The 26,273-nt window shown below is 41.7% G+C and overlaps 1 protein-coding gene across 1 annotated transcript; it reads left to right on the forward strand.

The window, feature by feature from the left end:
- Positions 1 to 26,091, forward strand: LOC118085752 (uncharacterized). The gene is made up of 12 exons (XM_060273370.1): positions 1 to 85; positions 6,988 to 7,044; positions 9,141 to 9,242; positions 9,531 to 10,073; positions 14,014 to 14,073; positions 14,159 to 14,347; positions 16,704 to 16,787; positions 17,876 to 17,962; positions 19,189 to 19,314; positions 20,113 to 20,184; positions 24,004 to 24,151; positions 25,066 to 26,091. The coding sequence occupies exons 1-12, from the start codon at positions 1 to 3 to the stop codon at positions 25,847 to 25,849; spliced, it is 2,337 nt and encodes a 778-aa protein (XP_060129353.1). The 3' UTR covers positions 25,850 to 26,091.
- The last annotated feature ends 182 nt before the right edge of the window (positions 26,092 to 26,273 follow it).

A 26,273-nucleotide genomic window follows, 5' to 3' on the forward strand; every position in this document is an offset into this window, starting at 1 on the left:
ATGAGAGCGCTCGGGCTGCAGGAGGCGTCCTCCTCAGCCGAGCAGCTCTGGAACCCGAGGGGCTGTGCGGATCTCCGGCGGCAGGGTGAGGTCACAGAGCCGGGAGCGTTCGGCGCGCGCCGCGTGTCCTGGAGACCGAGAGGCCCGCCGGCCGGAGCAGGAGAAGCGTAGCCAGGTGGCTCGAGCCAAGTCATTCCCAGGACAGCGGAGTCTCCTGCCGGAGGTGGCCGGTGGCGAATATGGCGCTGGCCGCTAGGGGTGCCGTCCCCGCCTGCCTCCTCGTCCTCCTCGCTTTCTTGCCCAGCTGGGACACTCAGATTAGGCTCCAGGGAGAACCTGGCCCAGGTATCCTGCGCCGCGCTCCGTGAGGGTGGGGCTGGGCAGAAGAGGCTACCCCTGCAAGGCCGAAGCTAGGCTTTCTGTCACCTGGGGCAAAGACCCAATTTGTCACACACATAGAGAAGGAAACACACCCACCCCATTTGCGTTTGCGTCCACACACACACACACACCTCATTTGTTCATAAGGGTTATAAACTCTCTCTCTCTCTGTGTGTGTGTGTGTGTGTGTGTGTGAGAGAGAGAGAGAGAGAGAGAGAGAGAGAGAGTGTCTGGCTTTCATTGAACCATAAGTAGATCTTCTCAAAGAGTAATAGATCATTTGAGGAATTCTAAGAAGTATTTATGCCTGTATGTAATAATAATAATGATGATGATGATCAGGCACATACCAGAGAGTAAGCTCTATTGAACTGAGTGGGACTTACTTCTGGGTAAAAAAAGCTTAAGATTGCAGTATAATACCGCAGAATCTGTACACAATTCAGTGAGACTTACTTCTGAGTAGCAAAGGCTACTCAGTTGAGTTTAAGGCTCAAAAGAATAAATACTCCAGAAGTTAAATAATTGCTGGCTGCTGAACCATTGCAATTGAAGAATTTAAAGTGGATTGGTTACATTTTCCTTCCAAATTACAGGAAGGGATGAATACAAAGTGCTTTGTATGTCAGCATCACATTTCTTTCAGTGCAGGCATTTTATTTTCGGTATAAAGAGGACTCAGTTTTTGTAGCTGATTGTATGAAGCAATGCCCTCTTTGTGTATTCACACGGTGTAAACATGTATGTTGTCCTTTAGATCCAAACACACACACACACACACACACAGAGAGAGAGAGAGAGAGAGAGAGAGAGAACATAAGCAAGCAATACTCCAAAGTGCTTCTGTTCCCCAAAAGGGAAGGAGTTGGTGTTCTGATCTCTTCACCGCTTTTAATTGATCTCTGAGACATTGAGGGAAGCAATAATAATAATAATAATAATTTATTATTTATACCCCCTTTCAACTTTTCTTGGAGAGCAACCTTCTTCAGGATTTCTCTTTCTAAAAACAGTTCCAAAAGCAGACAGGGGGAAAGGGGAAGGAGGACCATTTCCCAGGTTTTCCTGCTTCCCCTTGATTAGCAGCTCAGCAGTTTCCCCCCTTCAAGCCTGTACAGTGAATCCATGATAGAAAAGTTGATCTGAATTTAAGGGAGTCTGCTGGAGTCAACAGTTCCATGGTGCTTATTTGAAAAGAACAGCCTTTTCAAATAAGTATCTATGCAAGCCAGTTTGATGCAAACACTAAAATTTATTTGTTTAAAATGTTGCTTGTTGCCTGGTGCAGTCTTTGACCAATGCCATAACTCAAAAATTAAATTAGATCTGTATTATAATTTACAGTATATGAATCATCATGGTCCAAGGTCTTGCATACCCTGTTGAGGTTATTGTCACAATATTGATCAGCTTCTGTGGAGTTTAAGTCTCAAGGTTATTATTGTAATGGTCATTTTACACCACCCTCCACAATTTGTGACTCACCAAGCTGAATGCAGTGCACCAGCCATGTATGATGGTGTTTGTCACAGGCTTGACAAACCTATTTTTGTTGCATGCCCAGGACTGCAGAAGCAGAGCAGGGAGTAGTCAAGTATCCAACCAGCCATAATATATTATTGCTGGTGTGCTGTGTTACGCTGATTTGTAAGGAGAGGTTATATTCTGAAGAGACTACTTCAGACATGGGGAGTAGAAAACACTCAGAACTTGACTTTGGTTTGTGGTGTACAAAGTCCTTTATACCTTGTGCATTGTATTAGGGTTCTTCACATTGTAATTGTGATGACTGTATGATCAACATAGCGAATCAGGTATACTTAGGGAGCCTCAAACGGCATTTTTATCTTGAGAAACAGACAGTATTGTTCCAAGTTAAGCGGGCTGTGCAGTGGTGTAGTGCACAAGGGAATGAAACTCTGGCACTTTTTAAAAAATATAACAACACAGGTTATTACATCATGTGCTGGAGCAGTATTTGCCATTGTTCTAAAGCATGGGTAGGCAAACTAAGGCCTGGGGGCCGGATCCAGCCCAGCCGCCTTCTAAATCCGGCCCGCGGATGGTCCGGGAATCAGTGTGTTTTTACATGAGTAGAATGTGTGCTTTTATTTAAAATGCATCTCTGGGTTATTTGTGGGGCATAGGAATTCGTTCATTTTTCCCCCTTCAAAATATAGTCTGGCCCCCCACCAGGTCTGAGGGACAGTGGAGCAGCCCCCTGCTGAAAAAGTTTGCTGACCCCTGTTCTAAAGCTTGTGGAGTTGGAGGTCAGGCACAAGATCCATGATATGAGATTAGAACTCTCCAGCTGAAGGCTAATATGCTGACCACTACCCTACCCTTTGCCAGTTCCCCCTTTTTAGGAATGTCACTTGATCCTAATATATTTGACTCTCTTTGAGGGCATGGCCTACGGGGTGGTGTCTTGATGAGCAACAGTCTATGCTCCATTGATTGTGCAAGAGGAGAGCAGATTGGCATAACAGAATGTCTCCTATTAACCATTCAGGACCACACAGGCCACACAGAACCAGAATATTCTAGAATTAGAAGCAAACCTCCAAGGGCCACCTAGTCTGACCTCCTGCAATGCAGAAATCACAGCTAATGTATCCCTGGCAGATGGCCATCCATCCTCTGTTTAAAAACATAAAATGAAGAATAGTCCATCCCATTCTGAGTTAGTCCTTACCATCAGAAAGTTCTGGTGTTTATTTGGAACCTCCTTTCTTGTAATTTGAATATATTAGTTCTATTCCTACCCTCTGGAAACAAGCAGAAAACAAGATTGCCATTATTCATGTGACAGTCCTTCAGGTATTTGAAGATCAGTATCATAGCTCCCCAGCACCAATACTTGGGAAGCTCCAATACTTTCACCACCTCATGAGAAGAGAAGACTCCCTGGAAAAGACCCTGATGTTGGGAAAGATTGAGGGCACAAGAAGGGGATGACAGAGGATGAGATAGTTGGACAGTGTTCTCGAAGCTACCAACATGACTTTGACCAAACTGCGGGAGGCAATGGAAGACAGGAGTGCCTGGCGTGCTCTGGTCCATGGGGTCAAAAGAGTTGGACATGACTAAACGACTAAACAACAATATCATAGCTCCCTCTCAGTTTTCTCTTCTCCAGGCAGCTCTCTAAACTGTTCCTCATAAGGCTTGGTTTCCAGATCCTTGAGCATCTTGGTCACCCTCCTCTGCACATGTTCCACATTGTCAAAATCCTTCTTAAAACTGTGGTGCCTAGAACTGGACACAGTACTCCAGGTGTGGTCTGCAAGGCAGAACAGAGTGGTACTATTACTTCCTTTTCTCCGGATATTATACTTCTGTTGATGCAGTCTAGAGTTGTATTAGCTTTTTTGCTGCTGCATCATACTGTTGACTCATATTAAGCTTCTGATCTACTAAGACAACTAGACCCTTTTCATGTGTACTACTGCCAAGCCAGGTGTTCCTCATCCTATATTTGTGCATCTTACCATTCCTACTTAAGTGTAGAACCTTATACAGTGGTACCTCGACTTCCGAATGCCTCAACTTCCAAAGGTTTCGACTTATGAAGTTGGCAAACCCGGAAGTATTTTCGCGCCGCGCACATTCTACATATGCGCAAAGCGCAAAATCGTGCTTCGCGCATGCGCAAAATGGACGCTTCGACATCTGAAGGTTTTGACTTACGAAGAGCGCCGCGGAATGGATCGCCTTCGTAAATCAAGGTACCACTGTATTTGTCCCTATTGAAATTCATTGTTAGTTTGGGTCCAGGTCTACAATCCTTGATTCCCGAGTCTGCAGATTTGATGAGCATCTTCTCAATTACTTCATCCAATGTTGAACAACAATTGGACCCAGGACAGCATCCTGCAGCAGTATGACACCTCACTTGTCACTTTTTTTCAGGATGACAAGGAACCATAGGTGAGCATTTTGGGGGTCCAGTCAGCCAGCTGCAAATCCACCTAACAGTAACACCATCTAGCTCACATTTTACCAGCTTCTCCTCCAGAATATCATGGAGGACTTTGTTGAAAGCCTTGCTGAAATCAGTACCTTCTGCTAGTCCTAGAAGCTGCCTGTACCTCTCCTTAGTTCATCTTCTGTTTTGAGAACCATAGCTCTGGTCCATCACCACTATTACCAAAACTATCAGAATACATGTGTTTTTTTTAATGTTTTAAAAGTATGTAGCTTTCATATTTTAATTTTCAATCATTTTCACACATTAAAAATAAATCCAGATTGTCTGTTGGGTTTATCTGTTAAGTAATTATTTTAAGAAATGAATTCAAAAGGTAGCATTCTAGAATATCTAGGCAATATGCAACAGCTGTAGATATTGGAAATTAAGTAAGAATTTACTAAACTACTACTGTACCAGCATATAATAGTAATGATAGGGTCTGCATATAAATAATAGTAGTTGGAAAAATATTAAGTGAGCTGGTATTTGACAGTGTTGTCGAAAACCATATAGCTATTGTAAAAATATAAATATTTTACTGCATAGGCTTGCTTGCTTCCTTCCACAGTGTTTTCCATCATAATTATGAGACTGACACTGAATGCAAAAAGAATATTTTTAACCAAGTGTTCATATGATGCAGCTGTACTCATTCTTAATCACTCATTAATGTCTCGTCAAAAGAGCACTGTACTTTTTGTTTGTTTCGTTTACCAAAGGTCAGCATACTTGGAAGCAATTGTCATGCACCATTACAGACCTTTTTACATATTTTTCTTGTATTGTTCTCAGTTATCATGTGCGTAAATGAGTCAATTGGTATGCAGATTGTCTGTCATTAAGACCATTTGAAAATCAGCTTTGTCATTGGTTTAGTGTTGGAACTTTGGATTCATGCATATACTTCTTGAATATGTTGTGGCATTCAGAATGGGTCTAATGATGGATGGTCGGTCATGCTAGAATGAACAGTTCCATAGACCTTAGTCAAACTAAGTGAGCAGTGATATATTTCTCCTACACCTCCAGACAGGATTTGGGGCTAGAAATGGATACTACTGGGCTTTTTTTTTAGTGAGTTGAAGGTAGTATTATAGAGGCGTCATTGCCGTTTGGTGTGTATGCTTATTTCTTTTGGCTCACTATTAGAAAACAGAAAACATTGAAATTTGAGTTAGCATTGATTCCAAGGGCAGACTCAAAGCTCTTTTATGCAGCAGTGGTATATGCTAGTAATTAACATATCAAACTGGCTTGTTTCTGATGTGGACTGAGAGCAATGGTGCAGCTTTGGTGTGATGGCCTCAGCATCACCATGGTTCGAGCCCTACAATCTGATGCCCTCCAGAAGGCTGTTACAGGAGCCACAAGTTCCCACTGAAACAGAGAGCAACAACACACTCCAGTTTAAAGGTTCACAAATCAATCGGTTCGTTGAAGCGTAGCAGTGCAGAACATTTAGAACCCGGGCAACTAGCAGAACAGCAATACCTGCAGAGCAGAAGAAAACACACAGAACAAATGATACCTCTCCTGTGTAAAGCACGTGTGGCTCCTGAGAAGCCAAATAGCTAGTTCTCTCACCCTAGTAGCAAACAATGAAGATGGGTCAGATCTTCTTAGTGGCAGAGGCAATCCAGACACTTAAAGTCATGTCTGGTTTTAATTCCTCAACTAGATGTCCCCAGTTTAATCTTGCTGTTTTGTGTTTTCTCTCTCTCGGCTTTCCATTTCCCTAGCCCTCCTCCCTGCATTCCAAGCTAGATCATTATTGGGGGGGGGGATCCTCCACTTGTTTCCATCTTCATGAGTTCAAGAAACCCCATTGTGAAGATTCAGAGGTTAAGTTTGCAATTCTAATTGCCTTTCAGTGTGACTCCTTGACTTTCTCACTCAGCCTTGTCGTTGCTTGTTGCTCAGTTTTGTACTTAACTGCATTGGCCTAATTAATTTAAAATAGTGCCTCGTTGCTCTCCTCTCAGTACAATTCACACAGGAACTAAGACCCTCCTTGAGAATATGCCATGTGTCTCTTGAACAGTTTAAGCCAAAAAATAAACATTCTTCTGCTTTTCTAACTTACCTCTTGTTGGCATGTAGCCATAGAAACTTCCCATCCTTTTGTTCTTCTGAGTGGTGTTTGGCTTAGGTCAGGGACAGGCAACCCGTGACCCCTCCAGATACCACTGGATTACATTTCCCATCAGCCCCACCCAACATGGTCAGTGGCTAAGCCGCATGGGATTATGGGAGTTGCAGTTCAGCAACATCTGCTTCCAAACCTGAGACCTTAGAAGACTTGCCTCAGCCTCTGAATTTGGACCTAGGATTAGACAGCGCCAGTTCAATTTCAGCACTTTACAGTGGCATGGAAAAAGCAGTTCAGTTGTAGATGGAATGTGTGAAGCAGCTGATTTAGGGTGTGTTCAGTATTTACACAAATTTGTTCAGTTTGCCTTCATCATTTTGAAACCCAGCCCAAAATAATTGATCCTGTGCTCACTGACTTTGGTAAGTGTATCCTAAAGGTGTTCATGATAACTGATGAGAAGAGGGGCAATTTCAAAAGAACTCTGGCATGTAGTCTTTTATAACTGATGTCATTGTGAAATTGTTTTGTTTATTTTTTGCAGATGTGAACACTTCAATAAGTTCAAAAAATAAGCTTAAAGAAATAATTAAATTACTTGGTAAGTAGCAGGCTCTATATCACGTGTTATATTCCCATATAAAATAAGCAATACACAAAGACGTACAAAATGTTAATCTCTGTATTTCTGGTGACATAAATGCAAAATAAACTGAAAATAGGGTGTTTTTCATAGTATGCATTTATGTTTACTCCTTATTGTTTGTCTTTGGGTTTGCTTGCTTGCATATGCCCCCCCCCCGTTTTCTAGGCATGCCTTTGGAGGGGGAATGGATGGGCTCACGAAGGACTACTAATTGTAATGGCTGCATGGAAGCTCCAGGTTCATAGGCAGTGTGCCACTGAATTACACTGGCTGGGGAGCAACCATGGGGAAAAGCCATTGCCTTCTAGTGGTGCAGCAATAAAACTGATAACCGCAATTGCAAAGCTAAGCAGGGTCCAGCATGGTTTCAAATTGGATGGGAAACCACGTGCTGAGATTCAGGGGTTGGACTAGATGACCCTCGGGGTGCATCCCAACTACAATTGTATGATTCACTCCCTACTTGTGGACTTCCCATAGGAATATGAATGGCTACCGTGCAAAACAGGAATGCTGGACAAGATAGAACTTTGGTCTGATCCAGCAAGGTTTTCCTTGTGTTCTTAGCCTCCTCCACATTTTCTCCTCTCTATTCCTCTTCCAGAAACCTTATTTTACAAAGCCTTTCCTGGACCACCATTGAGCATCACATTTTGTATGTATGTTCTGGTCCCTTTTGTGCATTCCTGGTATCCACACTTGCCATTTCTTTGCCAGGTCGTGTTTTAAGCTGTTTGTGATGTGCACTGTGTGGCTAAGCCACGTGTTACTGTAGTCACATGGCAAATTGCCACATGCATTTCTAATGTCCAGTTTAGCTTGCCTCATGGCTCCTCCCAATTATTTGTTCATTCAATTTATATACAGCCCTTTATCAAAAGATCCCATGGCACGGTGTACAACATTGAGAATGCATTTTACGGAGAACAATAATTCAAATGACTGAGTTGCTTTGCTTATAAATTACATGAAACTGTGGGCAGGCTTCCATGCCAGCTGCAGATGCCTCTAGAAATGTCAGCCACTTGCAACAAAAGTCTGCAGTCGGATGGTAGAAGTCACGAGTGGATATTATAATGCCTAGACTGACTCCCACTTAAGCTTGAATCCTTGGCATATTTCTACGGAAGTGAGCTGCATTGAGCTTAGTAGAACTGGAGTCTAAATAAATACGTTTAGGACTGAGCTGTGACTATTAAACTCTGTAAGAAGGAACCATGTAATGTGTGCGCACTGCACAGTGTTATCAGCTTGCTGTCGTTAAACAGTTGTTATTTCTGCTACCCTCTTTTAAATACTACAAAAGCTTGCCATTTGCTGTTAAAGCTGTTTCTCACGTAGCGTAAATCAGTGACAGTCATTAATGGTATTTGTATAGCACTTTTTCTTTTTTTTTAAGTGTTCGGAGTGCTTCACATACATTATCTGAAAGTTCCTTATAACAGGTGTGGGGAACCACATTCTTCACAAGGGCAACCTTCTGGGGACTGTTTGCAACTGGTGTGGTAGGATCCGATGGAAAAATGTGGGTGGAGAAACAGAAATTACCTTTACCTTTTGTCCAGGAGTCTATACTCCAGCCACACAAGTCCATCCACCCTAACCCTTTCCTCGTCCAGGCAAGCAGGAGACATTTCTTACAGTTCCAAGGACACATCCCAGCCAGGAAAAGGCACTCAAGGATGGAATGCAGTGCAGTTGGTTAGGCACATGATCTGGGGATGGGTATATCCTGGGAAGAATCCTGAAGGTTCTAGGCAGGCCTGGATGACCTAATATGGCCCCTGGGCCCGATCTTCCCCTTTCGTACCTTGTAAGATAGGGTTGCTTTATCCTCATGCTGCAAATTAAGTCGAGGGCAGGAAAGGTTCAAGGGTTCATAGCTTACCTACAACCATCATGTGAGTTCATGGCTGATTAAAAAGATTTGAAAGATTGGAGATTTTCTGGCTCGCAGCTCCCTATCACCGCACAACAATTTTAAAAGATTGGGTGTTTTTTTTGTTAGGATATTGTCACATGTATATTCATGCAGATTATTTTATTTGCAGATCACCGAATCCAAGTTCTGCACCAAAAGAATTTGATGCATGAACATGAACCCTCAGAGAAACAGGACAGATCATTAACTGTACACATGAGTGTGGTCAAAGGCAGGTGGTCCCCTGTTGTTGGATTTTGTTTACTAACCTTCCTATGGAGAAGGCCAACATTTAATCTCAGTAACACTCAAGGTCTACTTTCACCGTTAATCTACAACACATTAACTTGGTTACCTATCCCTTTTAATCTGGAGGAAGTTGATTCTCAGCAAATTTGCTCGGTGTCATAGTCTCAAGGGATGTTGCGTGAAAAGTGTGTGGTTGTGTAGTCTGCATGGCTGGTTTGTAGTGCAGAATATCCTGCTTAAAAATGTTAACATATCAACTATATTGTTTCAGGATCCTCTGTAAAAGTGAAGGCAACTCCTAGTAGTCTAACAACACAAGAAATCCCTTTTTCCAATAGCTATACAGTACTGATTGGTTACAAGCTGCACAAGATTTCCCCAAATATCCTTGTGGACACACCAGTGAGACCTAATAATGTGAAGGGTGCAGGAACCGAAGAAGACATAACTTTGCTTCCTGCCTTGAAACAGGACAAAGATGCTGGTAATAATGGTGGCAGATCATTAAGAAAAGCTAATATCACTGTAAGATTCCTTTCCGCTGACAATTCAAGCAGAACTGAGATTGACATTTACAATTTAAATGATCCAAGAGAAGTCCCTGAAGTTCATGTTATAGCCAGCAACATTATGAACCAAGGCATTAAAACTGATACAGTAGTATTAAAAGGCAATGGTTTGCAAGTGGTAGTAAACAGTTCAGTGGATAATAATGCGAAGCATATTCCTGAAAAAGGGAGAAGAACAGCCCTGATAGTACCTGTTCATGGAAAGACCACTGCAGATGGCAGTAAAAGAAACCATCCTTTCACAGGTAAAAGACAGCATTTTTCCTTTCAGTGAGATGTAGGGGTTCACCTTGAAACAAATTTTCATACTGTTGTGTCGGTATATTGTTGTCGCCATAGAATTTGCAGAACAATTATGTACCCTAATGAAATTAAGTGAAATGCAATTGGTCACGTGTGCTATACTTTTATGTCACCTTTAATATGAGCAACATATGTCTCAGTTCTTGTGTCATTCCTTTTTTTTTTTTAACAACAATCTTGTGATGATTTTAGGCCGAGAGGTTGAATCGCCTAATGCCATTTTGTCTATGCAGTAGATAGGAATGCTCATGATATTCAATGTTACAAGTCCACAGTATTTCAATTCTCTAAAACCAGCATCTCGCACGCTGGACCGCACATGAAAAAGCTCTCACCGGTATTAGAGAGACATTCATGCTCTTGCAGAATAGTGACTAAAGGTGAGCTGCAAACCAATAAATCCCAAGCTGAAATCTCACCTCAGCCATGAGCTCACTTGGTGATCCTAAATAGTGTGATGATTCAAGGAATACTTGCTACTTTACAGGGCTATTGTAAGGATTACAGAGATAATGTATGTGAAGATTTGAACACTTGAAATAGTTTTACATGAATGGTAAGATTGTTATTATATACGGCAAGTATGCAATACCATCCTGAGAATTCTGCAACCCTAATCAGCATTGCTTAGAAGTATATTCCATCCCTTGGAATGGGACTTGTGTTGTACTGGTAGTGTGGTTGTTACCGGTAACATAAAATGTTTAGGAAGCCATCTGTGCAAAGGAACTGCCACTTAGTTTACTGCTGCTGTTTTCGGAGTGGCTGGTATGCTTATGATCTCCTAAACTGTATCAGGAAAACTTTCACACAAATGGCTTTCTATGGGGTTTGGAGCCCATGTGGTTTGGCTTCAGTGGGGCTTACTCTCAAGTAAGTGTGTATAGAATTGCAGCCTGAAAGTCATAGCCAAATCTATACCTGATACAGGAACTTACACTTGTGACTAATCAACACACCAGGGTCCATAACTCTTCCCATGCAGTCAATACCTGTGGAGGGCTCATGAATATTTTGCATACACTTTGTCCTTGGGCCTGGATACCATGTAGACCCAGAAATAATTCCTGTGTATAATGTGACTTGAAATGAAATGTGTATAATGTGACTTGAAATGAAGAAACTTTCCCCCATATTTGTGTGAAGAGTCTAAGCAGGCAAGACTGAATCCTGTCCCAAAAGTTTCCCCTCTATTTTAAGAAACTTGCTATATGTGTATTTACAGCTTTCAAGCTAGTAAAAGCTATCCACATGGAAAAACCTGCAAGCCAGTCTCTGGTTTTTGAAGATATTAACCAAAAAGGTTAGCAAATATGTATGTTTCTCCCTCCACCCAATTCAAGGTTGTTGTTTTTAATAAGAGTATGCAATTTGGCAGTGTGCACACAGAATTCCAGATACGTTTTATAACTTCACTGTTGAGGGGGGGAAGCTGTCTGTGTGAATCCTCTTGGTGCTAGTTCCCACCTCTTGGTGCTGGCTCCCACATTTAAGTCCGTGGCAAAACTTCCTTGACCAGGAGTTCCTTGTGCACATGAGAGTGCACCACAAAGTTTTTTTGATCAGAGCTGTTTTTTCATGATTTACCTTAGTATGTGAAAGGGATTTTCGAACATCACATACTGTATGTTCCCGCTCTGGGACTGTTTTGTGAAGGGCAGGCTTATAAATACCGCAAATTGTGGTTTCAAGTGTAAAAACAACAACTTGTTACCCAGTGCTGGAAATCTACTGGTAGTTATACCTGCTGCTAACTTTGCAGGTGCAAATGCTCCCTTGCCACTCCAGCTCATATCTCACTATTAAGGAACTTTCCTCTTCTGTTTCCAGATAATGTAGTTTCAGCCACAGTGAGCCTTGGTTACAGCAGTACTTTGGGCGACTACATTATTACTGCATCTCAAGGGTGGAGTATCTCTTATGTGCTAACACACCAGGAATTGAAAGTTTTAAATGTTGGATTTATTTTTTTATTTTTGCAAGAAGACATAATAGCTTGAATTAAAGGTCAAATTTGACAGGCTATGGGTCCTCCTGCAAAGAATGCACTTGATAATCTGCATTATATTGTCCCATCTGGAAGAGATGTGACAGACAAATCTAACTGATAGATCAATTTTATGATGGTAGAATTGTCCTATTAAAACTATGGCATCAAATAAATTTGAGCTTTCAGACAGCGGTACTACTAAGGAACCAAAAAACTTACCAGTTTAAACTGTTCTAGCCTTTTAGTTCAAGTAGTATGTGAGGTGCAGAGTTATAATGAACGTTGCTTATAGCTGCTTATAGTTTAAGCAAAACTGGTAAAGGGAAGTTTTAAAAAGCTTGAGGCATTTTCATGCAACTCTCGAGACTCACTTCCCATGTTAGGATTTCTCTACACTCAAGTGCTCAAAGAGCAGCATGAGACTGTTTGCAAGAGGGCTTTCAAACAGCCCCATCGTGTGCTTTGAAGTCCCAACAATGATTGACAAGTGGGCAACCCCACCCACCTGATAGATTTGTCCCTCCAGGGGTAGAGATATAAGGATCTGGCCTTTCACAAACATTATAGAAAAAGAATTGGAAATATTTGTCTGCCTGTGGTGCCATTGAGTGAAAACTGTGTATAGAAGCAAGCACAGCATGTTCACACCTCTGCCTAATATGTACAGGCAATCTTTGTTTTGGGTGGGTTGCACTGCCCCTGCACATGTCGGTGGAGGGCACATACGCCCGCTCTGCCCCATTCCACCCCCACCCCATTCTGCCCTTTTTTGTGACATTTTTGTGATGTTTTGGTGCTCCTTCGGGTTCCGCACCATGCGTGTTCGCATGATCAGGGTCATTTGGATGTGCTTTAAACGGGAGTTGTTTGTATAGTGAATGCATGATGGGATAGTAGAATTACTGTCCCCCATTCCCCTCCACCGTTAAAAATCCATAGTAAATGCAAACAGGGACTTCCACATACAGTCACTATGGAAGGAGGAGGGGAAGGGGAAGGATTTTTTGGACTGGGACAATGTGTGGATACACTAACACTTGCACACAGTGCTATTTTTCTAGAAAAAGAGGTGCCAGAACTCACCATGAACACCTCCCTTCTTCTCTTATAATGACAATGGCACCCACCTGGGAGATGCCGGAACTGAGTTTCAGCAAATTCTGGCTGAAAGAAAGCCCTGCTTGCAAGGTAGTGGCACACAATTCCACTGTCCTGTGGTGCATTCAGTATTTATATAAATGACTAGGACCCTGCAGTCATGTAATCACTCATAGCCATGGTTCCATTTTCTCTCCAGTAAGGGAGCTAGTAGTAGAACTAACATTTTTCAGAACTAAAAATGGTATTGTGTGTTGAGCTGTCAGCAGCAAAATGCTCCTGACATTTCTCTGGAATTGATTCCACCTTCCCTGAGAGCTCCACACTGTCAAGCTGATCAAGTTTATATTTCATTATGCAGTGTGTATTTCAGCCTAGCAGTTAGTCAGTTGCCCAGGCCAAGTTACACTTCTCTTATCATTTCAAACCTTCAGACAACCCTGTGACACATAAGTACATGTAAGAGAACTGGCAGTATTTCTTTGTGAGCTGGTAAACCTAATACATTTCTTTTGCTGAATGATTTTGCTCTTACAGAAAATTAATACACAGGAGCCACAGAATACCTTTGCTCGTAGTTATTCTATGTAGCTTTCTTATCCATTGACTTGCAGATAATCACTGCAGAGTCCATCCACAGGGCTGTTGTAGTCTAGTTAAGGTTTGTAAAACATATTATTCAAAAACTGTAACATTGCAACAATAGGGATAAGGATCACAATAAATAAAATATGTAGCTATAATTGCAGGATATTTTGTGTTTTGTTTTTGATGTTTTGTGTTTTGTTTTGAAGTGCCTGAATCTTTGGCATATCAGTTGTTGCTGTTAATTCAACCACTACCACCACTGAAGAGCAAATTACAAGATTTTGTTGGATAGTTTTGCATTATATTAGCTTTGCGTTATCAAAACCAGTCAGGTTTTTTTGTAACTTGCAGCAACAAGTGCACTCAAAGATGAAGGTTCACAAAGCATAATGACAACAAAAATAGAAACTTCTGTAGAAGAACTAGAAAATATACTAACTGATCTGAAGATGGAAAGGGGTATGTATTTTTTGCCTTCCATTATTTTAAAAAACTTCATTCTAAAATTAAAGATTAGCAGAGCTTTGATAAAATTGTACTAATGTATTTCAAATGGGTTTCCCAAAGCATTCTAATCAGAATCTCATTATAGAAATAGAGCTGTGGACTCGTTGACATTATTGATTTCACTCTGAACAATTCTGGGGATATTGTTGTTATTAGCATTGCAGTCTTGGTCTGGTCAGAGAAATAGAGAAATTTTTTTTTGTGGGGGACATGGTATCACACCTACAAAGCAAGAACTTGACTGATCAGATAAATCTTTACTTTTAAAAATATTATTAATAACTAGCTGTACCCGCCATGTGTTGCTGTGGCTCATCCCTGTGACTCTCACCACCCCGTCCCAACCCATGACCTATCCCGAACCTGTCCTGCCCCCAACCCCAACTCAGGCGAGCCCCCACCTCCATTCAGTCCAGTCTGCTATTTCGTTCTTCCCTGCAAACCCAAACTGAGCTGTTTTGGAGAGGGAAGCTTTTCTAGCTGCAGTACCAGTGGTACCTCTCATGTTCCTGTTTTTTCTGGTTTTTCAAAAAAAATGTTTTTACCTGTGATAGGTGTGACATCTGTATAATCTAAGTTTATACAAACACTCGCCTATTCACATGTGACGTTGTGTCCAAATTTCAACACAATCGGTCAAGCGGTTTCAGAGAAAAGTGGAATATAACAAACATGGACAGCTTACATTTATATATATATAGATAACAACAACAACAACAACAACAACATTTCTATACAGTCGTACCTTGGTTCTCAAACGGAATCTGTTCTGGAAGTCCGTTCAACTTCCAAAAATGTTCAAAAACTAAGGTGCGGCTTCCAATTGGCTGCAGGAGCTGCCCGCACTCAACTGGACTCCAACGAATGTTCGCAAACCGGAACACTCACTTCCGGGTTTGCGCCGTTCAGAAGCCAAAATGTTCGAGTCGCAAGGCGTTCAGCAACCAAGGTACGACTGTATTGCCCTTCATCTAATGATCACAGGGCCTGAGCTGTTGAAGGCTTTATAGGTCAAAACCAGCACTCTGAATTGGGCCCAGAAACTAATTGGCAGCCAGTATAGCCTTGCCAGGATTGGCATTATATGGCCAACAAATCTTGCTCTGGTGAGCAACCTGGCTGCTGAATTCTGCACCAGCTGAAGTCTCCAAACCATCTGCAGAGTCAGCCCCACATATAACACGTTGCAGTAATCTAATGTAGTGGTTAGATTAATCCAGAAAACTCAGAAATACTGCTTTCTTGAACATAGATCCTGACTTATCAGTCCCCTTCATGTGCTGTTTAAAAGTTAATACAGTAAGCATATGTAATGGGCTTTAGGCTTCAATTTCTAGTTTACTTTGTACAGGCAGAGGGACCCTATGTTCTTGGGCACAGCTACTGCTGTATCCACAGCCCTTCCAATAGGCACTGGCTAATGCAGATGATGTGGGGCAATTTTCTCCACTTTCCCCCATTATTGTTCTTTTATATTTTTCATCTCATTGACTGCAGCGACACTTGCTGCTGCTTTTTCCCCAGTCTGTCACACACCCACAGCTGCCTCAAATGCCTTTTTCTTGACCCCTCTGTGTGCAGACAGCCATTACTGGATCAGCAGTAGCAGCAGATCTTTCTACCGTCACACCAGGAAGACCTCTGACCAGGGACAAGAAAAGTCCATAGTATGCTATACACCAGGTGTGGGGAACCATTGGCCATACTTTCTGGGGCTGATGGCAGTTGTCACTCCACAACATCTGGATCGCCACAGGCTCCCCTACTCTGCTGAAGACCTTTGGTTGCCTTCCCAGGAACTCCCTTATGCTGCAATCTTATACACACTTGGTAGGAACTAAGCCTCATTAAACTCAGTGGGATTTACTTCTAAGCAAACATGTTTATGATTGCACTTCTAATCTTTTCTGTCCACACAAATGCATGATGAAGCATCGTTAATTTGTCACTTGTCTTAACCAAGGTGATGATCTACTACATCAGGAAATAATTTTTTAGCAATGGAAAATTATGCGTGATTGTGACTTGTCAAAGGCTAGAACTTGGCAAGTTAAGCTTCATGAACGAGCAGGAATTCAAATCTAGGTTTTCCTTCTTTAAAGCTGTTGAGTCAGGGATGGGGAACTATTGGGCTGCCCAGATGTTGCTGGACTACAGCTCCCCTAATTCCTGGCCATTGGGCCAGGGAGACCAAATCCAGCAACAATTGGAGGGCCACCACATCCCTGCTTTAGAACCTCTGGTCGAACTGGCAACAGGTATAGTTCTGGCATACTCATTTAAAATCGATTCCAGTTGATTTGTGTGCAACTAATTATTTGCCTTCTCACTGAACCTTCCCAGTGTAGCAATGACAATTAATTCAATCGTTGATATTTTTTGAAAACAGTGAAGCAAGAGACTCCATCCACTAATGAGAAATTGCAGTCCTCAGTAATGGAAGATATTCTTCAGGAATTACAAGACCATCTAGGTAACTCTTATTGTTTCACTGAATTGTACAGACTGCAGTACGTATTAATGAGGTAATCATAGCAATGGGGATGTACCATATTGCATATGGTATTAACGGCTATTGATAATGTGGGAGGAAATAAAATCAGCAAGGCTGGTAGGCCTTCTACTACTGTTGAAAAGAGGATGCTGCAGCCATCACTAGTTTATTCCCTGTCCAGATACCAAAAAATTTGAAGAGTTGGAGCAATGCTAAATTCTAAAATTGCTCACTTGTTAAAAATAGGCAGTGGGGAGTTTCATAATTGTGGAGTCAGATATTCCCCTAAATATGATTGAGTTCAGATTTACTCCTGAATGTAATTTAGTTAAAAAATTGTCAAATAGAAATATGCTTTGCATTTTTAGATTCTGCATTAATTGTGTATAATCATTTTCAATTAATGGGAAATGAATATATAGGGACAGAGGTTTTTGTTTTACATGTCTCTGTGTTTTACTGAAAGCAAATATCTGAACTGAAGCATTTTATTTGTTTGTTTGTTAATTACTAGCCTTTATAAACAGCTTTCCCCCAGTTGTAGTTCCAAAGTGTTGCACAACATAATAATAAAGTAGTACAAACATTTAAAACTCAAAAACCAAGTGAAAAAAATCATAAACTTAGAACAACAATATCAATTGTTGTTCAAAGACCCATAGAACAACAATACTGCAAGGCCAACAAAGCTAAGATCCAATAGATTTGATCAGGTTCTCCAAAAAGCCTGGGAGAAATGTTTTAATTAATTGATTGAAGCCCATCAATGATGTTGCCATCTGTGCTTCGAGGGGGCCGAGAGAGTTCAAGGATTGGGGTGCTACCGGTACATACTGAGAAGGCTGACTAGTTGAGACCAATTAGCCAATACCCCAGTTTGGGGTCCTTTGCAGTTATTAAAGCTTAAAATGCTCATATTCGCAAATGGCTGATTGTTAAATTAATTGGCTATTTAACATAAATGGAAAAGAGGCACGCAACAGTGTCCCTTATGCTTGCAATGCCCTATGTCACAACAGTTTTCTAGTGCAATTCTTGTAAGTTACCATTTCATCTTTTGTGAAAAGCTGAAGTTCGTAGGCCTTCCACCAGTGACAGAGAGGAACCAATGCTGATGGACAATATTTATTCATCAAACGAACTTGAAGACCCAGGTAAATCTTGGTTTGCAGTGCATCAGAATTACTATGGGGTTGCGGCGCTCATCCCGCTTTCAGGCCAAGGAAGCCGGTGTTTGGAAGGGTGCAAGTGTCAAATAATAAAAGAAAAATTACATGTTCAGTGCTGCTGTTGCCCTTCTGCTGGACAGCTTCAATCAAAGAGGGGTGTCTCCCTTTGCCAGAAAGGCAGGACCCTTGGAAAAGACTCCTCCTTGTCTAAGGTTAAGCAGATGAGCACATTTGTAGATGCCTCTGGTCACTGTGACGTCAAAGGCATAGAGGGCACACTGCAACTTGGCAATGCTACTTGAAATCACCTTGCTAGCTGGGGGGAAACTAATTCCATTTTCCCAGCAGTAAAATGTTTACGTTGAGTGCTGGAAAGATGTGACATCTCCCCAAAAGGGATACTGTACTTTTCAGTGTATAAAACAAGGTGTTTTTTTAAAAAATTTTTTGAAAAGGTTATGATAAAAATTGTGGGTCGTCTTATACATGGATAGTGCATAGGATTGGATTGGATTGGTTGCTGCTGCGAGCCAGAGATTGCTAGCGGCTATTGGCTGTCGCTGCAGCAACTGGGTGGGTGATTTCAGCAACCCCCCCTAAAAAAAGCTCAACAACTCTGGGCCACCCCCATTTTCTTAATTTGGAGTCCCCAAAATTTGGAGTCTTATGCATGAGAGCGTGTTATACACGGAAAAATACAGTACTTCAGGGGGGAACTGGAACTTGTACAACAAATGAGCAATAGCTGTATATTACTCATATAGAAGGGCCTTCTCCCACGCAGGCTGCACAAATGTTTTGGCTTTTTCCTCCCTGCACAAAATCTGATGGAAAAAGAACCACAAATTTCCAGAATGTATCCAAAGCCAACAGACAGCCTGTCTTCCAGACTTACACTACTGAGTAATACCTGCTTGCAACACCTGTGCAAGCTATATATGCTATAAGCTACTGTGGCAATCATATTTGCCATAGATGTTTCATCTAACAAAAATAGTGCATTTTCACAGGTACAATACATCTGACTGCTTGGAAAACATACATTTTTGAGATATGTAGCCTATATACAAAACAAAACAAAAACAGCAAATGTGCATTCATTTAACAAAGAACCAGTTGTGCAGACAGGCCCCTAATATTATATTTCTTTTGTTTGTTTCTTTTGTTTTGTGCCATGGTCGCCGAATAAATCTAATTGTTTCTTGCTACAGAAGAAGCAGGTTACAGTGAAGAGAACCACAACATGCTGACAGAGCCCATCCCAGAAGAGACAGATTTTCCGCCGTTTCCAGATGAACCACCATTGATTCCTGCACTCGAAGCAAGCTCTGTTCCAAGTAAAGTTGTTAAACAGTTATCCCCGCAATCTTACATTATTATTGGCAGTAATGGCCACCCCATTGCTCTCCAGCCACAGCTATTCCTGCATGCTTGGAGCAATCTAGTTTTGCTCATGCAAGCCAGATCAGTGAAAATCTAGCTGTACTGCATTTAGAATGTCATGAGCCAAGTTTGGAGCATGGTTATTACAATCACACAAATGAAGTGTAGGAGGGGAAGATCCAGCTAGTTTGACATTGACTGTAAGAGGTCAGCAGTAGCAAGGGAGACGGAAGAGGAATAAACCACCAAATCTTCCCTTTTCCCCCAACCCAACACACTCTTAGCAAGCATCAGCTACAAGCATAACAACTGGTCATCTTTCTGCACTAGACACTGAATATTCATGGCCAGAGAGCGTGTGTGCAGGTAAGTAGCCTGAGGCTGTTCCCATAATTCTCTGGACTGGAGAGACCTATGCAATATATCAGCTATCATCCCACCCAGTTCTACTGGAAAGTCCATCTACCTTTGCTCCATGATTCTTTACTTTAAGTTTGTTTGTTTGTTTGTTTGCCAACTCTTGCAGCTGAGTGCAGCTCACAATGTAAAAAAACAAAAATTTACAAAGCAAAACAAGAAAGCCAGCTATAGAATAGATCAGAAAGAAAATAATTACTGCTCCATAGCTGCATGTTTTATTTGAAAGCTACTTGGAATTTTTAGACATTTTCACTTTATTACCTACAAGTCAGCAGCGAGCAGAAGCACACTGAACTATTGTTGCTATTTACCTTTTGCTTTGTTTTTTACAGATTTGGTTACTGAAGTGACGAATGAACATATGAATGACGCCCAAAGATATGAATTCTTTGAGAAATATGAAGGTAAATATGAACTACTTAAATGGAAGTAAAATACCCCATTAAGATTTTAGATAAGGTAGGATTAACAGCTTGCTTTTTGCTGCTCATCTTTCTGTAATGTGCTGTAGTTTTGTGAAAGCGAGCATTACCTAATACACCAGGGGTATAATTTCAGCTCTGTTGTCCTGTGTTTATTGACTTAGCAAACTACTGCTATCCCCATTCTATTTTTAAACACTTGATTTATGCCTTTCAGTTGGGTTTATTCCGGCTAAAACACATTTTGTGTGTATACAGCTGAAAGAGAGCAAACATTTTTCTCTTCCTGTGTCAAATTGTTTGCCTAGACCTCAATTAGAAAATTAACAGGGCAGATTTTTGTTGTTGGGTTCCTTAAGCCACAGTTTAAACCTGTAATAAAGCAAGACACATAAATCAGAGCTGTGGAAAACAACAAAAAGGTACTGCTTCGTTTGTTTACTTCATTTAATTTTGTAAACCAGCTGCAAAGCTGCAGTTTCAAAACTCATCACACAAGGCAAAAACAAATGATGTGAACATTTATAATGGAGCACTGAAACTCAGTCCTTAGAATCACTTGTCAGCAGAACTTGATGCAGTAGACAAAGGAACAGTTACATCGAATAATGTATTGCTGTACTAAGGGCTAATGAAAAATACCAAACAAGCAACCTTGTCCACACCCTAGTTAAGCCCGAAGTATGCGGATTAAGATGACTTAGTCACAGCAGAAACATTTCATCTTTGTAGTCAGCCCCTAGTGAAAATAGAGATTTTTAATGGCATTAGTGTTTTTTATCATGAGGTAAAAGCTACAAACCCCAGTGTAAATGCTGGATTTTGGATGCCAGAGCAATGCGGCTGCACCATTCAAAGGCTTAAGGACTGCCAGGTTTAGGGGCACTGCTCCTGCGTGCCAGATTTAGTGGAATATATGCCCAGCTTTTGTGTGTGCTGATTTCTCTGGGCTTCTGTAGCTTGGGTCTGAAGCCAAGGAAGTACTGGCAGAGTCTCCAAATCCAAGATCAAGCTCGAGTCCCTTGGCTCTGCGGCAGTCAGGCCTGGAAGTATGGTGGAGTCAGCACACACAGCCCTTAGGGAACAGAGACATATCTCCTAACAGCCTCACTCCTAAATACTAAACAGGATCCCAATTGGTTCCCGGAAGGGGAAACGTCACTTTTATACCCCAGACAGATGGGATAAAACTGAACACGGTGAAATTGGATTTTGGGAAATAAATTTCATCTCCCCCCCCCCCCCCGCCGTCCATTCTGCTTGCATCTTAAAAAGAAAACAGGAATGAGTGACAAAAGGACAAATAGATAACAAGATTGTAAACCAGCAATCGTGCATCACCTTTTCTTCAGCATTGCTGAAGAATAAATAAATAAATAAATCTGGTAGCACGGAAGCATTGCAGAGTTGCTTTTGTGGAACTGGCAAAGAGGTGATGGGAGCATATAGCCCTAGCATACAACTCAAGGGGTTTTAACCTACATCTAGCTCTCATTCATATTTGCACCATAATGGAAAGTATTTTAAAAGGTAGGAATGGGAAAGTGGTTTGGCTGGATTGTGAGAAGCAGGCGCGCTATGATGGACAACTTGCTCTGCCAACAGAGTGCCATTGCAGCTGGTATGAGCATCAGCCTTACAAGCAGTGCTGTCAAATAGTTCTTACTTCATACAGGCTGCAGATATTTCGACAAGCTTTGGATATTTCGACAAGCAGTGCCAGCCACCTGCACTGTCTTTTCTATAGTAGTCAACAGCAGTGCTTGTTTGCATTGTCTGGAAAAAAAAATTAAGCTCTTGCACAGGAAAGGCATGCAGCCTGTATTTGCATCTGCAACCTGTGTGACTTTGCTGTGCAACATGACCTTTGAACATTACAAAGGCACTGTCATTGGAACTCTGCTGGGTTTAAGTTCAACACCTCTTAAACAGCTTGCACAGCATAGAGTTAAAAAGATTGTAAGGGAATTTGAAACCACAGTGTGGAGTGTCACCAAAATCAGGAGATGTAAAATTTAGGAGTAGGTCAATTGCCTGTTCTGGATGGTGTTGCTCTTACTCTGAAGAGTAGGCTGGTACTCCTTGATCTAGTGGTTCAAGTGACCTCTGCAGCCAAGAGTGCCTTCTACCAGCTTCAGCTGAAGTACCAACTATGAACATTCCTGGGTCAGGACAACCTGGTCCACGCTTTGGTAACCTCAAGACCTGATTACTGTAACACACTTCACGGAGGGCTGCCCTGATATCTGGTCCAGAAACTGCCACTAATGCAGTGGCCAGGCTGCTCACAGGAGCAGGTTACTGGCACATGCTACTACTTTGCTGAGAGAGTTGCCCTGGTTGCCGATTTACTACTGGGCCAGTTCCAAGGTGCTTGTGTTGATTTGCAACTTGGGCCCAAAGTACACCGAGGACCACCTGATTCCTTATGCTCCACTTCAGACTTCTGGTAGGGCACCATGCATGGCCCCCCATGCCTTTGAGGTCCAGTCAGCGTTTACTGGGAACTGAACCTTTAGTCTGGTAGGCTGTACCCCGGTGAGTTCCTTGGCAATAGAAGCCTGTGAGAAGTCATCCCTGTTGTCCTATTCAGACTTTGGAATTTTTTTACTAACCAGTTTGTAGTGACATGTTCCTGATGTTTCTACCAGTGTTGTATATATTGTATATATTGTTTTTAGGTTGTTCACTGCTTTAAGTGCCACTTATTAATATTTGAATAAAATAGGGGGGGAAATTAAACACAGATTGAAAACTTTTAAAGTTTTGTGAGGATCTAAAATTTAGAGGATCTAAAATCACAGTAGGTGGTGCTGTAGTCTAAACCACAGAGCCTAGGACTTGCCGATCAGAAGGTCGGCGGTTCGAATCCCCGCGATGGGGTGAGTGCCTGTTGTTCGGTCCCTGCTCCTGCCCACCTAGCAGTTCGAAAGCACGTCAAAGTGCAAGCAGATAAATAGGTGGTAAGGTAAAAGGCGTTTCGATGCGCTGCTCTGGTTCACCAGAAGTGGCTTAGTCATGCTGGCCACATGACCCGGAAGCTATCTGTGGACAAACGCCAGCTCCCTTGGCCAGTAAAGCGAGTTGAGAGCCGCAACCCCAGAGTCGTTTGCAACTGGACTTAAGAGTCAGGGGTCCCTTTACCTTTAAAATCTAGAGCTGCCTGCAAATCCTGGGTCACTTTAAAATATATTCCACCTGTGTTAATATTACAAGCATTTCAGGTTGGGGTATCCAGTGAATATTGATAAGAAGAGAGATATGGAGGGTTTTTCAACAATGTGTTTAGATTAGAATATTTTCATATTGTGCCTTTTATAATCAAGTCACCATTCGTGGGGAAACAGCAGGAAAAGGAGAGGTGACTCGAGTTGCTGAATTTCCAGATCACCATGGGAGGCAACTTGGGAGGAAAAGCCTACTTGCAAGGCTCACCACCAGCTTGGGGGATATGACATCATAGAATCGCCTCTATACAGGTTCTGAAACTCCATGGTGCCATTGACCCTGTTTGTGACTGTCTAGCAATCATGCATTTGTGATTTGGTGGCCGATTCTCCCGCATAATGGGGAAAAAAGTAGGATTTGGGTGCATATTAGCTTAATCTTACGTGCACTTACCACAGAATTTACCACAACTTAGAAGAACTTTTTATTATTATTACAGCTATGCTATAGTGTACAGCTTTATCAGATTAGTTTTCAGCAACGAAGTTTTGACAACAGTATTGCAGTAGTGCTGAGTATGAAACATTGTTAAATTGTGAATAATATGATATGATTCTGTGTTTGTTCCTTTAGGTATTCACGGCAGGAAAAAATCAAAAGCTGCAGACCTTAAAGACCTGCTAAAGCACATCATCATAGCCTGTGTAGCTGTCACTTGTTTGATCTTGACTGTAATAGTTGTTGTGCACATATACACTTCATTATTTGTGAAGAAGGAGCAGTAAGTCACTGTTTCATTCTCTCCTCCCTCTCATCATTGTATCATTCAAATTGCTTCCTAACAACTTGCACCCAGTCCTTGACATTTGCGCCTACTTTAGAATGCTGATATAACGCAATGAGCGTAATTGACGCAGTAGTAGATGCAGGCCAATCAAATGCAATTTTTGCTGGTGTAGCCATCTAAGAATCATAATATCCAAGTTGAATAACAACAGGCTTTATGATTCTGAAACCAGCATTAATTCATAATGGCAAAAGACAAGATTTGCATCTCAGTTCTAAACACAGATACTGCTGTATCTTATTGCAGAACAAGTCACTATAGCACACACTGCTGTAACTGTAGTGTTGCTCAGTATGGTAGCATCCCCATCCTCGTGTGTTCTGCTTCATGTGCAGCTTTGGAAAATCAATAGTTGCAGATTCTGGCCCATTTTCCACTGCCCTTTTCTTCTAGATGAAAGGCAGAAATGCTCCCTAGATTTAACAATGATTTACTTTGCTTATTGTTAGTACATAACTGTGATAACCACATCCTTCTCCACACTCCCCGTTCTCCTCAGCACATGATGTTTCATGATAGTTTCAGCACAGTTTAGGATTTATCTGTATAAAGCTGATCTAATCCTCTGTAACAAGCCCATACATTTAACGCACTTCTTGGGACTTCAAGTTGGGCATACCCTTCTGCTAGCTAGGGAGGGCCAATGCAGCCAAACTTATTTTCTTTTTCTTTGAGGTGGGAAGCAAGTTGGGGAATTGACAGCTCTCGGAATAAGCTGCCAATGTGTTTTCCTGAAGCAGCAGCAATAGGCAAGGGAGTGACTTGGCTGCTGTATCACTGTTTGATGTAATGACTTTCTTTCATAAAAAAGATTTGTATCTATTAAAACGATTCCATCATTCTCTTAGGGAACCTGATAAAACAAATGCTGACAAAAAAGGTGGACCTGACAATAATGAAGTCACATCAGCCGAGAAAACCAGAAGCCAACAACCACATTACAATGTTGGCATTGAGGGAGCACAAAACCAACAACTGGAATATGCTGTTAACATTGCGAAAACAGGAAGCCAACAGCCAGAAGACAGCACTGTTGGAATTGACAACCAAAACAACAACAACTTAAGTTCACCCCCGGAAATGTTTTCATCAACAGACACTGATTACATCAAAAAGCCTTTAGACCTCCATCCTGATATTTTGTCCCCTAGCTCCCCACCAGAAGACACCGGCTTGCTTCTCCCAGTTGAACCTTCAAGGCACACTGCACACAATAGTTTGCCTTCATACAACAGCAGCACCTCTAAGAACCTCAAAGTACAACCTAGAACTTTCAGAATCCACCATAGCTCTTATAACAGTCTAGGAAATTATGGTAAATCCAAAGATCATGACTATAAAAGACTTCAAGCCAAAGATACTGTTTGTTACAAAACAAAACCAATCTGCCAAAGACCATCTAGGCACAGACCCAAATCCACAGAACCCAAAAGAGGACACAAAAAGGTTTCAGCTAAGCAACATAGCTACAGCAGTTCAAGTTGGGTTGGAGATCCTTCATCAAATGTTCCTGCTGCTTTAGACACTAACAAAAACTCCAAGGAGTCAAGACTGTCCCAAGATGATGACTCAGACTGTGCATGTTTTCAGCATATCAAAGGCTCTTCTAGTACAGACTCATATTCGAATTAGAGCAGCACAAAGAGGAGGGAGTTATTGTTCAGTATGACTGCTGTCCGGAAGTGTGCAGTCCTATATTTTTACCATGGTTAATCATGATGGAACCCTATAGTATCCTGGAGAACACACGTTGCAATCATGCTACTGAATCATAAAAAGTAGGTTTGGTGTTGGGTTACAGGAGTTGCTAATCTGGTTTCTTGGATTTGTCCAATTAAATTATTTTCTGCTTGAAGTGTAATATGTGCTCACATTCTTTAGCAGGCACTAATTCACATTTGGGGGGGGGGGGTTAGAAAAAAAATAGAGCCCTGCACTGTGCAAGAACATGCAGTTCTTTGCAACATGAGTGTCAAAGAGAAACTGCAACAGTATTAAGTATTTGGGGTCTTAAGACCCACTGGCACTATTAATGTTGAAGCGAATGAGAAATGTA

The sequence above is a fragment of the Zootoca vivipara genome, chromosome 4 (genome assembly GCF_963506605.1).
Source record: "Zootoca vivipara chromosome 4, rZooViv1.1, whole genome shotgun sequence".
Classification (NCBI taxonomy): Eukaryota; Metazoa; Chordata; class Lepidosauria; order Squamata; family Lacertidae; genus Zootoca; species Zootoca vivipara.

Coding starts and splice junctions, on each gene's coding strand:
- LOC118085752 (XM_060273370.1), top strand. CDS start 1: ATGAGAGCGCTCGGGCTGCAGGAGGCGTCCTCCTCAGCCGAGCAGCTC. Junction 10,074..14,013: donor AAGAAACCATCCTTTCACAG/GTAAAAGACAGC, acceptor TTTGTTTTGAAG/TGCCTGAATCTTTGGCATAT. Junction 14,348..16,703: donor AGCTTTGATAAAATTGTACT/AATGTATTTCAA, acceptor TTTTGAAAACAG/TGAAGCAAGAGACTCCATCC.